Raw genomic sequence first — 17,500 nt, 5'->3', positions numbered from 1 at the left:
CTATGGGCAAAGCTGTACTGTACATATACTCAAAATAATGTACTAAATGATTACTAAAATTTTTGTCTAGTGCAAACTATAGCATGATTATATTCAAATTAATCACTATCTTATAAGAATTCCAGCAATGTAAATTATATTCTCCCTGGTCACTTTTGTGACATTTTATAAACAAAAAACAAAAACTCAATCTAAAGGACATAAACAAACAAATATATACTTCACTAGACCTTAGGCACAACTATCAAACATGTCACCTCCCCTTCCTCCCTCCCTCCCTCTCCTCCATCTTCCCAGCCAGGGTTTGGTGGTTTTAGGCTTTTAAGTTTTTATCTTATATGATATCACAGACTAAAGTTCCGAGAATATAATTTGCATTGCTAGAATCCTTGCAAGGCAGCGAATAATTTGAATATAAACGTCATATATTTTGCACGAGATAAATTTTTTGCCATTTGTAATAAGTTCCTAAATAAAACTAAAATTTGTATGTCTAATGCAAACTATAGCATGTTTATATTAAAATTAATGACTATCTTATAAGAATTCCAGCAATGTAAATTATATTCTCCCCGGTCACTTCTATGAAATTTTATAAACTAAAAACAAAAACTCAATCTAAAGGACATAAATAAACAAATAAATACTTCACTCGGCATTCGGCCCCAACTGTCAAACGTGTCACTGTCACCTCCCTCCTTCACCCCCCCCTATCTTCCCAGCCAGGGTTGGATGGTTATAGGCTTACAGTTTTTATCTTATATAATATCACATTTCTATGCTAGGGCAACGCAAATTTAATGCATGTCATTTAGAACCTTTCCCACTGTATTCTAATGACACGCTGTTTACTCTGGACAAGCCAGCCGAACTTTTGCAAATAGATGAAGACTACTCTTTGTTAGCAGCGGATGATCCTAGGGTTTTATCCCGGTGTAAATCATCATACTTACAATTACATGTATGTCTAGCCTATGCATTCACATTTGTTCCTGTTGCAGAAGGAATATGTGAATCGCGATCATACAAACCAACGTTCGCACAGCGCTCAAAAAGTGTAACTACGTATACACCAATTTCTAAGAAAACTGTGTTTCATGCACATCTACATAATGCGCAGTATTTTTTTTCTCAGAAGAAACTAGTGTCATTTTACTGTGCCAGAATGGTGGTAAACATTTAATAACCTGTCGTTCGTTGAAAACCTTGCCTTCCCATCAGCACTTTGCTTTAAATTTAAATCTAACTTCAGATTTGATTCCTATGTGTCCGGCTCCTAATATGACTGTCAGTGAACTCAATATAGTATCAGATAAATTAAAGTTTATTTCTCATTTGAAGGAATCACATTTTTCAAATACAAGGCATCCTCGCTTAACGTCGGGGTTACGTTCCTGAAAACGCGATTTTATTGTTTTATCCTCTTCACCACTGATCGGCTCGTTAGCCGCTTGGGCGATCGGTCACATTTCTGAGCAGTTTTCCTTTTCATTTATCCTCTTCACCAAAAGATCGGGTCGCTAGGCGCCCGGGCGATCAGTCACGTCTCTGTCACGCACTGTTGGCAAATACTGGGCATGCACCGGCTCCTGAATGTACCTGAACCCGGTCCAGTGTTGGTCAAGTCTTGTCTTGAAAAACCTTACACTCGGTGCCGTCAGAACACTTTCTGGAAGATTGTTCCAAGAGTTCACAACTTTCAATCCGAAAAATTTTGCCCTCACAGTTTTCTGGACTTGCGGCTTCTTCAATCTTGAGCTGTGACCCCTTGTGGGGCGAGCGTCCGCCAGTTCCAAGTAAGGACACCCGACTGAGTAGTGCCCCCTTGAGATGCTTATACACCTAAATTAGGTCACCCCTTGCCCGTCTGTAGTATAAGCTAGGCAAGTTCAGGCACTCCAATCTCTCAGGGTAGCTGAGGTGCCGAAGTGCAGGCACCAGTCTGGTGGCCCTCCTTTGAACATTTTCAACCAACTGACAGTCCCTACCATATCTCGGGGACCAGGCGGGGTGACAGTACTCCAGATGGGGAAGCACTTCACTCTTGAAGATCGTTACGAGGGACAGACCGTCTAGATATCTGAACGACATTCTTATAAGGCCCAATAATTTATTTGCCTGATTTACCTTCTTCTCGCAATGGCCCGAAAACTTCAGCTCAATGTTAACATACACACCTAAGTCCTTCTCACATTCAGTCTCAAATAGTGCAGTTTCTTCATCCTGATATGATACGCCTCCTTACTGTTGGTACGCTCCAGGTGTATCCTCTTACACTTCATGACATTGAATCTCAGCAGCCATTTCTTCGACCATTCTTGGAGCCCACAGAGGTCCTTCTGCAGCTCTCCACAGTCCGCTTGGTTCTTGATTTCCCGAAATAACTTGGCGTTATTGTCAAAAATTTGTATGGAGGAGTGTACAACGTCAGACATGTCATTTATGAAACAAACAAACAACAGCGGGTCCAATACACTGCCCTGTGGTACCCCGCTTGTAACAGGTACAGATGATGATTTCGTGCCATTAATCACCACACACTGCTTGCGGTCATGCAGAAAGTCTTCTATCCAAGCTAAGACCTTTCCCTGAATTCCGTACCCTTCCAGTTTGATTTTCAGCCTTTCGTGGGGTACACTGTCGAAAGCCTTGGCAAAATCTAGGTAAATATGCAAAACAACGTTAAGAGGATCAATTTTCCCCATAAGAAATAGATAAAATACGGGAGTTACATTCCCCAGGCTCCCTTTGCCCCATGAAAAAAGTTACATATATAGAAAATCATAGGCAGAGGTGGTAGAGCGAGTGTGCGGTGGGTAGTGGAGTGAAGGAGGAAGATGGTGGGAGAGGAGGAGGAGGAGGGTGGGAGTGGAGGGGGGCGGGAGAGGAGGGTGGTGGTGAGTCACTGACACTGCGGCTGCCTCCTCCTCCTCCTCCTCCTCTGACTGGGGTTCCTCCGCCGCTGCTTGCTCCTCCTTGGCAGGAATGTCTCTGCAGCAACCATATCTGATCTAGCAGCTTCACCAGTTATCTTTATGTTGTGGAAGATATACTGACGCTTAAATCGTTGAAACCAGCCTCGGCTGGCCATAAAAGTCTCTTCCTTCGATCCTTCAATCTCTGTTTCCTTCATGTCGTCAAATAAGGCTCTTGCCTTAAGCTAGACAACCATAAGGCTCATGGTGGCATTGCATTGATTCTGGTCGTCCATCCATATTGCCAGCATCATCTCCACCTTCTCTATCACAGTGCTTCTAGTACGAGTCGTCTTAGTAGCACTCAGAGAAGAACCACTTCCAGCACTAACCTTAATCTTGTCAGCGTTGGTCCTGATAGTACGCACCGTTGTGGGGGTTAGACCAAGCACAGCAGCTATGTCTACAGCACGTTCCCCTTTTTCAAATTGGGTTAATGCATCCATTTTCGTAGCAAGGGTAATGGTTTTAAGTTGCCTCTTCACTGCACTAGCATCAGTAGCACTCGATGGGCGCTTGGAAGCCATTTCGAATGGTTAGAGTACAGTTTTAGAGCAAAAGCACTTAAGCACACACGAATGATGCGGAGTCGTAACAGAGACTGGCTTGGCGTTGCTTGGGGTGCTGTGACGTTCTGCGAGTGAGGGCAGGGCAGCGCGCCGAGCTGAGAGACCGTAGCACAGCCAGACAAGAGCAGGTGATGCGTCGTAGAAAGTAGTCCGTGACAACTCAAAACAATGTATTATCGGATCACCTGGACGTTAAACAAATTTTTGGTCTCTAAAGATGAGCGATGTAGTACCGAAACAACGTTAAGCGGGACTAAAGTTAACTGAGGACTTACTGTTTCGAGGATAACCTGCCTTTCTATTTTTCATGGGGATTTGCTATACCCAGTTTAAATGTCCCCCCTATTGTGTTAGTACTGGCAGTAATATTCCTGTTTTGTTATTATAAGTCAGTACCTTCTAATTTTGCCATTGTACATAATATTCTCTCCTGTAAGACACTTCAGACTAGGGCTCCAGTAACTGCTGAACCCCAGGTTGCAGTTTCTCTAGTTTAGTGTCTTCACACATATGCATGTAACATAGGTAGGTATATGTAGAGGGTTTTTCTGCGAGACTAGCTAATTCCTCGCTGAAGCTCGGAAGGTGGTGACTGAGTGATGTAATAGCCCCTGTCTTATAGACAGTAGTCTTTATATTAAATATCGGTTATTACATTGTTGCTATATAGTTCCATCACCCACAGTAATTTTCCACACATGTAATCAGAAGATTCCACTCTCAAGTCGTGTCTCTTAGACCTGAGCTCAGCTAATTAGTAGCCGGCTCCCAGTTGATACTCAACCCTCACGAACTAAGGACGTCTGACCTAAAAGCTTATCTTAAGATAAGCTCCGTCCTTAACCTACACTCACAGTTCACAGTGTAATTGCGGTGATCCTTATTGAATGTGCATAATATATATTTTTCTAAATAAATGGAGAAAGACCATTGTGGGTTTGACAACTTAACCCATAAACATTTATTGATATAACTGATCAGTTACCTTGCCCGCTATGCCTCGCACGTGGGATGCAATTTAGCTTACAACAAGCATCCTGCAGTGCCCTGAGGGGAGGGGAAGTATTGTGGTGACTAACTTTCCCTACAGGTGCTCTGCCTATTTGCGCCATCCTCGCTCGCTGATTGGCCAACTGCCGTCCTCGCCATCAGCCAGTCAGCGGCGTCGCTCGTACCGCAGCCTGCGTCCTTGAGTAGGCAGGACTAGATATTACCCCCCTGCCTCGCCGTGAAGGTCATTCTACTCTGCGTTCTCCACGACAACACCAACTCTCCTGAAGCTCCTCTACCACACAACAACTCTCCTCAACCTACAGCATTGTATATACAATATACGTTGAGTTAAGGCAATTTTAAGTTTCCTTTCTCACTTTCATCCTGAGTGCGAGATCTCCCTTAAGTTACATTTGTATGTGGACCTAAAACAGAGAATATAGACTAAACTGCACCCCACACACACTACAATATGATGTGAGTGGACCATCTGTACTCACAGCTGATGTGCTGGTATATGTTTCCTTGTAATAGTATACTGATCTAAGTAATACCACCAGTCTGTGCTATTGATATGTGTGTGTAGTAACAATCATTGCTGTCAATGATTCGTAATAATACCCTTAGAGAGGTATAAGTCTTGAATGTAACTGATATAATTGAAGATCTATTTTTTACCACTTGTAAAATAAGATCAATTGGTCAGTTTTGTTTTGTCTGAATGTTACAGTAACGTAATCAGTAATTAAACCTAATTTTTGTTGCTGTGAGTTAAGGTACGGATTGTCATAATATTCAGATATGATTTTAATAAATATTGATTCAGTAGAAAGTTGGTATCACCGCTCCTTCCTTTTAAAGATTGGCATCTCTGAAAATATATAATAAAACTTCATGTGCCTAACATCTCATATCTACCACACTACCACTTGTTCATTGTAGAAATCATATTCTAAAGAAAGCCTGGGTGGTGGCAGCATTTAGATATAAGTAATAATAATTAGATGAATGTGTAAGAATGCAGAAGAATGTGGTTTTCCAAGGTAAATCCACAGAATAAAATATAACTAAGTAAAACTGAGAATAAAAGGAAGTAGGAGGAAATACCCAAATAAATACAAATATTGAAAGAAAACAATAAATAAAGAAAAGAGACTTAGAAAAAAAATAACCATGAAGGTTACAGAAATGGAAATAAAGTAAAAATTTCCAATGTATAGAAATTACACCACTTACACCAAAGAACACACAGATACAATATGTTGATATGATTCGATATTTTGGACTAATTCGATCAAACCGGTGCCCCGACACCATTGAATTAGCAAGGTTTCAGTGTACACATTTCCATCCAACATTATCACCCCAAGAAAAGCTTGAACTTAAGTTAATTACACTGCCAATTCAGAGTTATAAACTGCTATGCTGAATGGTTAAGCATCAATGTAGGAAAACACTGCTGATAATAGCCATTAGATAAATTAAATACATACCTTGAAAAGTCCATCTTGCATGTCTATATAAAGGTCCTGAATGTTATGAGTGTAGACCTGCTGGTCATATGGCAGGGTAATGATTCTTGCTGGTGCCGCGGGTGGGCAGTGGATACGTACCACCAGGTGACCCGGGCACCCAGGAACACCACGTTTTGCTGAAATGTTTCACAGATTTTACAGGTGTGAAAAAATATCATATACATTACAAATATAATGGTCTTTCCCTTAAACTTCTACATTAACTAAAAATTCATGTGTATACATGTACTGTATAGTGTTACAAGAGTGCAGCTACTTGTACAAAGAGAATTTAGAAGACAGATTACCATATCTAATACTCACTGACAGCAACAGTTTTCTCTCATCTTTCCATGAACATTAGGCATCACTATCACTTTTGTAAACACTTTTCAAAATGTGTATTGATTAACTTTTACCTTTAGTCTCTCCTCGAATTATGACGGGGTTCCGTCCCGATGACCAGATAGTAAGTCGAATTGGTCGTAAGTTGAAAAGGCGAAAATAATACATAGAAATTCTAAAATGGGTGTCTTTTTTTCTTCTCAGCACCACAAGAACTCTCATTTTTATGCTTGCCAGCCATTTTAAAGGAAATTACAAACAAAAATTTTGTCGGTACACAGTGCGATCACTAACGTCAGGACAATATACGTACTTTGAAAAATATTTTATACGACCACGGCGATCGTATGTGCGGGTTGTCGTAAGCTAAGTATGTCGTAAGTCAAGGAGTACCTGTATTTGCATTTCCTTGCAGTTTCCTTAAACTGAGTTCAACTCAAGATAAAATCTAGCATTAACAAACCTTTTAAATTTTGTTTACAGAATGGAAGAAATAAATTTTTGACCAGTGTTTTAAAAATTTGTTTATATCATAAAAGAGGGCTACAACTCAGCCGGGCATTGTTAAAATTCTCCAAAGTTATGTTGTGAAATTCTTTTAAGATAGCCAGAGCGTGAATTTCAGAAATGTGTCTTTCTTTAGACTTGTCTCAGATAATGTTTTAATATGGCAAATAAGAAGAGACTTACTGTTATCACATTGATTTGATTCGATTTGATTTGATTGATTGGATAAAATGTCCGGTGGAGCAGCCTGTGGCCATTTGACACCGAAAATGAAACTTACACCTGTACTGTAATTTAAAACTATGATATAAATAAAATAAAATCCTATTGTTTAAATAATAAAATTAAAATATACAAATCTGTATTTATTTAAAATTAAAAGCGGGTAAGTACCTTAATTGCAATTTAAAATTTAAAAAGTCCACCATCAGGTGCTGAACTTTTCTTGCTGAGGAACTTTGAGACAGAAAAAATCCATCCTCCTGCCGGCACTCAGCCAAAAACCGACTCCTTAAGTCCCCATGATTGGGATTCTCTACTAGCAAGTGCTTCACAGTCAGTGGAACCAGGCAGTCATCACAATAGGGTTGTGGTCCTCTGGTCATTAGGAAACTGTGGGTGAGGTGAGTGTGGCCAACATGTTGACGGGTAAGGGCAGTCTCATAACAGCAGGGCATCCAAGGATATTCCCACTTGTTGGGGATGGATAAATTGTCCCATTGTACAGTAGCTGCCAGGAGGTCTGGATGGTTGACCTGACTGCAGGGAAGAATCTCTGTGAGGGCGGGAGCATAAACGGGCATGATGAGAGGCAGCAGACTTGGCCACATCGTCAGCTCTCTCATTACCTCGTATGGACACATGGACAGGAACCCAACAGAAATTCACATTATGACCCTGCCAACAGAGGACCACTAGCTAGTTAAAAATATCTAAAACGAGAGGGTGGATGGGATTAAAAAATTCCTGAGAAGACAATGCTGCTCTGGAATCACGAAAAATAGTAAAACTCCCAGCCTTATGCATGCTGATTTCTTTAAGGGCTAGGCATATAGCAGAGAGCTCTGCAGTAAAAATAAATGCAAAGGTGGGAAGTCCCCCACTGTGGCTAAAATCAGGGAAGATGGCTCCAAACCCAACACCAGTGTTGGATTTGGAACCATCTGTATAAACATGCAATGAGCCATCTTGACTAGTTGAATGTTCCTGGAAATACATCCTGGCCATCACTTCATTAACATCAGCCTTGCTCCCTGAGAAGTACCGACAGAAGTGCACCTCTGGTAGGTCCCATGAGGCTTCGGTCAGCACTTTCACTTAGGTGACCGGGAGTTGGGGAAGTAAGTCTGTTAACCATCTCCTGGACACAAAAGCCAAAGGATCGGGGAATGTGTGGGTGGAGAGTAAATCTATGGTCCATGGATGTATCAGATATGACCTCCCATGTTGGAGATCTAGGGAGATGCTGTACTCGGTACCAGTGGTGGTACTCCAGCATCCACCAGACTGGTTATTGGGAAGGATCTAAAGGCTCCTGTGGCTAAACAGACTGTAATCACATACAAGTGTTAGCCTCTTTATTAGTAGTTAAAATGCACTTTGCCCCCATACTCCTTTGATTATTATAAAAAGAAATGTCACCAAAACTTACACAATGAGCCTGGAGTCCCTCTCTTCAGTCCTTCCCAATAAGCCACCAGGAGTGCCCAGTCTCCATTGGCTGTTTTGATTATCATTGCTCGTTCTCCAGCATTGATATCACACATGGCAACATTGTTAACCTGGAAGATGAGACAGATTATGCACACAACATTGTCTATAAGAGGAAGATCTGGATACAATAATCTTCCTTGTCCTAAGCAGACTAATCACAGGAACCTCTAGGTAAAAGATATCAGATGATTGGACCTAATTTTTCCCTACCTCTTCCTGATTTTCTTAAATCTAAACAAAACAAATTCCTTTAATTCACTGTATACCGTAGGCATCGTTCAATTTATATAAGAGTTCTGTTTCAGTAAAATGTATATCCACTGAGGAAACTTCTATTTATTTCACATATAGATGTATTATACATTCTAAACACATGCACCATTAAAGACAGAATGCTTTACATGTGTGACAACAAAATCAATAAACACAATACTTTAAGAAAATTTAAAAAATATTACTGAGTAGTCTTGGGCATCTGAAAATTTTACAATATGATACATGATTGCCAATCTTGGTAATAATAACATCACTGATCTAAACACAAGGAGAATTGTTACTCAAAACCTTGGGAATAACACATCTTTTAATCATCCAAAGTTACCATATTATTTGGAGTTTTGCACTTGAGAGTAGCTGGGGAAGGCAGAGTATTTGCATCAAGAGTATGGGCCAGGGCCACCAAGCAACGCCCCGAGGAGGCACTTTCAGCGTAGAGATGGACGGCAGACATCATCAAGTTGCGGGAATGGTACACCTCTACCTCCAATACTTGTGGATCCTGTGTTTTGTTTTCATTGACCAAACTGTTGATGAAATAAAATATGCCACATGTGTTGCCATCCTTTCAAATCTCATCCACCCCAAACAAAATCTCGTCCACCCTAGTGGACCATCCAACCAGGTTGAATAGCACTGCCGTGGGATATTAATCAGCATGTTCACTTTTTCCTTTTTTTACTTTTATCCTCTCTGCCACTGATCGGCTTGTTAGCTGCTGAGGCAGTTGGTCACGTCTCTGTTATGTACTGTTGGCAAGTACTGCGCATGCCTTTTCTTAGGTTATGGAAAACAAGTCTCTAATAACTGTGTAATGTTGAAATTAATTTATTAACTAATCTATTAGAGCTTTAAATCTAGCATCTACCAGACAATAAGAGGTTTAGATATTGCAGTACTGTACAAACTTACAGAAAATGGGTATGTTACAGGTAAATACATAAGAATTTTGAAAGCAATTTGTATAACTTTTATTTCCAAAACTTTCAATCAGAATACCGGGTATTTGACAGCAAAAAGTAGCTTGTGGGTGGTCTGAAAAAGTTGGAGTTGAACAATTACTTTTCCATAGAACCTGAACCACCACTTTTTAAGGGGTCAAAAGGCACTGCACTCATCTTCCACTCACAAGACTTGGGTTCAATCCCAGCATGGATGAACACACAGTAATACTTTCAGAGATTGGATTTCAGTGAAAGTGATTTCTGAAAAATCTGAGCCTTGTCAGACTGCTCAGAAAAATTTTATGTAATCTAAGCAATTTCAATATATGCCGAGTTTCCCTACATTTTATTATACAGTAATATCACCTCATGGTAACTATGTGGTTTTATGGAACCAAATTAGAAAAATTTGGGATAGTTCAAACATTATTGAATGATGTGACAAATTAATTGAAATTGTTGAAGACCCAACATATATGCTGGTGTTTGTAGCTATGAAGGGAGGTGCCCAGTTTATTGTTTGCCCCCTTTGTTTACACATCTTGCAGGTGAGAAAAGTACTGGTGGAAAAAAATAGTTCAAGGTCCTACCAGAAGAAAAAGCACACCAGTAGGTAAAACATCCATCAATCACCGAGTACAGTACAGTACTCTCAGCAACATGAAAGTGTTCACATATAGTACCAGGTGTAGGGTCTGAAGGAGAGTACATTCTATGACATTATCAAGAATAAATGCAAGCTTGGAAAATTTCTAGTCAACAAGCAAACTGTGCTTCCTGTGAGGAAAAAATTACACCATTTGTTAAAAAATCAACAAAAACGTTACTGTACAGTATTACACCTTAACATATATTTTCTTGTGTTTGTACTTTACTACAAACTGTTAAATTATAAAGCAACATTTTTTGCTGAAAATTTTAACTAAAAAGGGGTTTTGTATACATCAGAATACAGTTGTGTGTACAATAATAAAAAATAGCATATAAATTACTGTACAGTACAGGGGCCCCCCAAATTCGCGGGGGTTAGGTTCTCAAAATGGCCCCGAATTGCCAAATCCACGAATAACACTTGCAGACCGGGGGTTTACTTGTGTAAAAATTTATATTCCATTATGAGTTTGCCCTTAAGACAATTATTTCTTTTAATTGCATTGTATATATATATGTGTGTGTGTGTGTGTGTGTGTGTGTGTGTGTGTGTGTGTGTGTGTGTGTGTGTGTAGACACACACACACAAACATACAAATAAATAATAATGGAAAAATCCTCTCATAAATAATAATCAGAAACAAATTTAATATAAATGTGAGTCTACCCTCAAGTTCATGCTTTATTAATAAAGTAATAAAGCGCGAAATTGGGGGTAGACTGTCACATTTTTAATAAATTTGTTTCTGATTATTTGTGAGAGGATTTTTCCATTATTATTTATTTGTATATGTGTGTGTGTGTGTGTCTACACACACACACAAACACACATATTTAAAATACAGGTAAATGATATTACTGTCTCTAGAACAAATGGCTCCCTGTGCCAGCCGCAAAAATGCCGGCAACTTTAAAACTACCCACAGACATTCTTGGGTACAACCAGGGTGTCATCTGCGAATAAAAGAGGACTGCGAAATAAAAATCTTCAAACTTGGGAGGCCCCCTGTATATCCATTGGGAAAATATTTACATTTTCTAGATTCAATCAGTTTGTACTGTTAAGATTTTACTATACAGTATAGTATTACCAATCACAGTTTCAAATTTGTTGATAGACACACTAACATGCTAAGCGACATAAATTCATGCTAAATAATGCAGTCTTCTTACCGGTGGGTAGCCATCTCAGCCAGGAAGATATCACTAGATGAATCATGGTTACTTGTGACAATGCCCTGCATGTTTGTCAGAGCTATAGGATCCAGGATGGTAGGCATGAAGGGACCTGTAAGAACCCTTAATGGTACGAAGGTGTTGACTCTACTTGGAACCACCCGGAGAGTTACTTGAACTACAGCCCCTGCATCTTCAAATTCCTTCAAACAAAGAAGAACCTGTTAACTCCCACCCACCTGAGCAAAGATTACATTCCCTTCCTTTAAATCATCTCCTAAAAAAATATCTATTGTCTAAGTATTAATATTTTTGAAAACCTACTTTATATTCCTACCTTTATTGTACCACCAAACCCATTATATCAGAACTTGTCAAGTAGATAGATATAAGTAATCATTGCAATAATTATATATTTGCCGACAAGACAGCTTCTGTCCTCTTGTTTCACTTTACTACAACCTGTATGCTTCCCTCCCTTATCATATTACTGTATATCAACTCCACTGTAAAATATGCATATACTGTACTGTAGTTATACTATAAATGTTATGTGTATTATTCCAGATGATACTAAATGCTACATAATACTTCAGGAGATAAATGTACAGTATATATCAGGTGCCTTCAGGAGAGCTCAGGTTCTCAACTGGTTGAGCCATATCAATATTGTTATTATTATCCACTCTGTATCTGTGTTTTTCTGGCGAAATAAACTGTTTCAATCTCAATATCACATGAACACTTGTAATCCTACTTTGGCCATGTTAAATTTACCTGTTACAGTATCTTGACGAAGTGATTATAATTAGAATGACAATAATATGCGAGTAGAAAGAATGTACAAACTATTAAAACCCCAAAGGACTTTTGGTCTAGTGAAAAAAACAACCATTTTTCTCAATCTTTACTGAACAAATTATTTACCTTCACGATTGTGCCTTCTGTTTTCATGTTGTGCAGTTCGTCGAGGTAGGTCATGCACCAGAAGTTACCGTGGCCAAATAACTTCATCAGTCGACTAAATCGCCTTTTCGGAGACATTTTGAGTACTAACCAATCCCTCACCATCTGCAACCAAAAGAAGAGCTACCAGTTATTTCACAATTATGAAATATATGAGGGGGAGTTCTTACCATTATTCACAATAAAGTCATGTTGCATCTTACAATAGGGTTAAGTTCTGAAGAGGGCGCATAAAGCCCAAAATGTGTACAGCATGCCTTTAAAATTCATGGAGTTTAGGTTCCCAAAACGGCCATGAATAGCCAAATCTGCGAATAACATTTGCTGACCGGAGGGGGTATATTTTTACTTGTGTGCAAAGAAATGTATACAGTATTCCCTTTGTGTGTTTGCCCTTAGGGCAATTATTTCTTTTACCCGTAATGTATAGGTGTGTGTTACGAACCCCGCCACCAATTGTCATGATCTACCTACCCAGCACCACGAGCAACGCCATCTAGGGACGAAACACGAGTATGACTCGTCTTAGTTACCACTCCGGGGTTTCCCTTCTCCATATCCTGGTTGTTGCGTCACCTCCTCAAAGTCTTCTTTGTCAGCTCCAATTCGAGGAGAGAGGACTACACTCTGGGAAGTGACCATAGGATCACCTATCCTGGAAACCTACGGCACAGTGACTACCTACCGTCTTCTACAATACTCAGCCTTACTCGTCAGCCATCTCAGCTCCGCACTTAAGTATTTGTAATCTTGTATTGCCTCCCCCACGTCCACTTGCTTCAAATTATTGTATGTTGTATAAATATGTATATACTGTTAATGTTTAGGTTAAGTATGGTTAAGGGTAAATTATAGATAGCTGAATATTTTGGTTAAGGAATTTATGGTACTTTATTATACACAACAAAAACTCGCATCCTTTGTCTACCCTTTTATAGTCCGATTGTCTTTGTTTTTTTGTTGTTGTTGCCTGTTGGGATCTGGGTAGACTTTTAACTATATTCTAAATCCCCAACTCATAACAGTGTGTGTACAGTATGTGTACACACACACACACACACACACACACACACACAAAGCACTGAGTTGTCTTGTTTCTGATTATAATTTGTGAGAGGATTTTACCATTATTATTTATATGTATGTGTTTTGTGTCACACAAACATATACAATACAGGTAAAAGAAATTACCATTTCTAGAATGAATGGTTCCCTGTCCCGGCCACAAAAATGCCAGCAACTTTAAAACTACCCTTAGACATTCTTGGGTACATCCAGGCTGTCATCTGTGAATAATCGAGGTCAGCGAATTAAAAATCCACAAATTGTCAGGGCATGCTAAATAATCAAAATTACCATTGGAAATCCCTTACATCACCTGTAAAGTACATGGTTATATATACTTGTTAATAATGTATCTGGCAACTTGGCTGGTTAGGCCTAAAAACATAAAGGGAATTAATCATGTGTGTAGAAGCAAGTGGTGAGGGTGGGAGGGAGAGCTATAGCTGGCGATCCCTCACTCACTGCTCCGCTTTCTCAGGGTCTCCTGTTCAATGGCAAGGCGGTACTTTTTTCATTTATTTATGATTATTATTTTTTGTTTATTCTTCACATTTACTGGTACTGTACAGTATATATTATTTTATGTGCAAAGTATAAGTTCTTCCACACACACACCTCCCATGCCTCTAGCTCACGACACAGTTCAGGCAATTACCCAGCTCAGCCGACTCAAAGACGCGTGGCAGCCACCGTGCTGTGACATCACGTCACGCAGTTAAAGCCCAGTAACCACTGATCTCGAAAAAAAGACTGGATCGAGCTTCTATTGTTTAAAAAGTGCAGCCAGGTTGAAATCTTAGCGGCCATATTGGATGGACCCAAAACGTAAACAAAGCTGCGGAGATCACTGTAGCCCTTGTAGTGAAGAATATCTGAATAACTAATGACAGCTTATATATTTACTGCCAAGAACGGCACTGTGCAGTGGAACTAAACAAGAATCAGTCCTGGATGTAGTTTTAGTTGTATTTATTTGCTTGTTTTACACAAATGAGAAGCACATTTCCTGTTTACAGACCCTTATCCACGACCACGCTTTACGCGGATTTGGCTTAATCAGTGAGTGCTATCATGACAAATTTTGCTCACAAATTCAGGATAATATTTTTCTTGTCGGTGATGCAGTCATATAACTGTTCGAGGAGACACAGAGGAGTCATTTGAGACTAGTTTAGGCCTAAAGAACGAGATAATCGACGTTGGCGAGTTACGTTTAGAGCAGGCATGACTGGCCCAGCTATGTATGCCTTATGTTTTGGAAACTTTTAAAATCTTGTTGGCACTGCATTAGCCTTTAATCTGACAATTTGCCCTGTCCTGTCAATATTTTCCCCTTCAAAATGATCCGAGCATATTTAGGAGTGTGATGTAGGTAACCAGTCCTCACGATGCATTTGAACAAGCCATTGCTTTCTCTTCTCAGGATTAGATGGAAATCTGTTGAGAAATTATGCTTGTCAAAAATTTATTCATTTAATTGATAATACAAGGTATTCCATAAGCTTTGTTAGCTTGAAACGAAATTAGCTATTTCCTGATTATATCGATGCAAAAGTATGGAAGAAACGAAAGGCTAAATATCGACTTAGACTTAATTTTGTTGAAGAGAAATATTTTATCCTCATATAAATTCGTTATTGTTAGATATAAACTAGGTTACCCCATATTTATGTGAATATGTTCCATTATGTTTTATTTTAGTTGTGGAATAAAGCGCCACTTTGAATGCGCATGTTATGTTTGTTTTGTTTTCACGGAAGGTCCCGAAAATATACTGGAAAGAGCAACATCGTTTGTGTCATTGTCTGAGCCTCTCGCATCATATTTCGTTGATATCCACCAAAAATGAACACTGTAACTTCAACAGGTTATGGGCCCAGGCACAGGTTGGTGTTTGATGGTGATGAAAGCAAGTATGAGTTGTGGGAAGTGAAGTTCTTAGGCCATTTAAGACTTCAAAAACTCCTCGATGTCGTTAATCAAGATGGAGACGGTGCAGAGGTGACGGAGAAGAACGCTGAAGTGTTTGCAGAACTAGTCCAGTACCTCGACGATAGAAGTCTTTCCCTTATTATCCGAGATGCCAAAGATGACGGTAGGAAGTCATTAAAGATTTTCCGTGAACATTATCTAGGCAGCAGCAAGCCAAGAATTATTGCCTTGTATACAGAACTGACGTCACTCAAGAAATCCAATGAAGAGACCATTACCGACTACGTGATACGGGCTGAAATTACAGAAGCTTCATTGAAACTAGCAGGTGAAACCATCAGTGACAGTTTACTTGTAGCAATGTTATTAAATGGATTACCTTTAGAATATCAGACATTTTCTACTGTTGTGATGCAGTAAGAAACAGCTGTTAGTTTCTCAGATTTTAAAGCAGCATTAAGAAGTTTTGAAGAAACTGAAAAGTGTCAACAACAACAAGGTGACGACGCAGATAATGTGATGAATACAGTACAAAATTAAAAAATATGAATATTAAATGCTTTTCCTGTGGAAAATTAGGACACAGAAAATCTGAGTGCAGAAGTAAAGACAAATATACAGTAATCCTAATGAAGCAAGGCCTAGTAGGTGGTGTGATAACTGCAAATTCCCGACTCATGATACAAATTATTGCCGCAGAAATAATTCAGTAAAGTCTGTAACTAACAGTGAAGAAGATAGCCATTCACTTGCATTTAGAGCTAGTGTCAGTTCTGTTTATAATAATGTAAGTAGTGATGTTAATGCACAATGCCTGTTGGTAGACTGTGGAGCGACATCACATATCATAAGTGACAAATCCCAGTTTGTAAAATTTGATCAGAATTTTGATTCTTCTAACCATTGTATAGAATTGGCAGATGGTAGTAGGCAAAATGGTATTGTATCAGGTAGAGGTGATGCAAGAGTTGAAATTAATGATGTTAATGGTAATAGCCATAAAGTTCTACTCAAAAATGCTCTATGTGTTCCTTCCTATAAACAGAATATATTTTCTGTTTTAGCAGCCAGAGAAAGGTGCAACAGTAAATTTTACCCCAAATTCTGCAGAATTGAAGGCCTCAGATGGTACAGTGTTTGATATTAATAAACATGGCAAACTGTATTATCTGAATAATGTGAACTCACAGAAAAGCAGCAGTCATACTATTGAGGAATGGCATAAAATTTTAGGTCATTGTAATGTGAAAGATATACTTAAATTAGAAAATGTTGTTGATGGTATGAACATTACAGATAAGAATAATTTTGATTGTAATGTATGCATTTCAGGTAAAATGTCTCATTATAGAAGTAGAGAACCTGATCAGCGAGCTACAACCAATTTAGAACTTGTACACTGTGATTTAGCAGGTCCTGTAGACCATACTGCAAGAGAAGGTTTTAAGTACAGTATGCCATTTCCTTTGTAGATGACTTCTCTGGAATGATAATGATTTATTTTTTGAGATCTAAGAGTGATACTCTGGCAGCTACAGCAAAATTCTTGGCGGATTCAGCTCCATATGGATCTGTCAAACGACTAAGGTCTGACAATGGTGGTGAATTCACTTCCACTGAATTAAAAAGTCTAATGATTAAAAATCACATAAAGCATGAATTTTCTGCACCATATTCACCACATCAAAATGGTACAGCAGAGCGAGCTTGGAGGTCTATTTTTTATATGGCCAGATGCTTATTGTTGGAAGCAAAGGTACCTAAGACTCTATGGATTTATGCTGCGAAAGCTTCAGCATACATTCGTAACGGATGCTACAACCCGAAGATTGGGAAAACTCCCTATGAAATGATCACTGGAAAAAGGCCAAATC

General features: G+C 39.1%; 1 protein-coding gene across 1 annotated transcript in view; it reads right to left on the bottom strand.

Moving 5' to 3' along the window:
* The window catches only part of LOC121873356, a 31,316-nt gene extending 18,560 nt beyond the window's left edge, over nucleotides 1-12,756 (bottom strand). The window contains exons 1-5 of the mRNA XM_042376907.1: nucleotides 12,591-12,756; nucleotides 11,661-11,866; nucleotides 9,218-9,419; nucleotides 8,555-8,684; nucleotides 6,031-6,188 (exon numbers count right to left, since the gene is read on the bottom strand). Of these exons, the coding sequence (XP_042232841.1) occupies nucleotides 6,031-6,188; nucleotides 8,555-8,684; nucleotides 9,218-9,419; nucleotides 11,661-11,866; nucleotides 12,591-12,734 (840 nt within the window). The 5' untranslated portion in view covers nucleotides 12,735-12,756. The remainder of the gene's footprint in view (nucleotides 1-6,030; nucleotides 6,189-8,554; nucleotides 8,685-9,217; nucleotides 9,420-11,660; nucleotides 11,867-12,590) is intronic.
* Nucleotides 12,757-17,500: the final 4,744 nt, after the last annotated feature.

Source organism: Homarus americanus, unplaced genomic scaffold (assembly GCF_018991925.1).
Source record: "Homarus americanus isolate GMGI-L3 unplaced genomic scaffold, GMGI_Hamer_2.0 scaffold32929, whole genome shotgun sequence".
Classification (NCBI taxonomy): Eukaryota; Metazoa; Arthropoda; class Malacostraca; order Decapoda; family Nephropidae; genus Homarus; species Homarus americanus.
The sequence above is the reverse complement of the archived record's forward strand: the minus strand, read 5'-3'. Positions and strand labels throughout refer to the sequence as shown.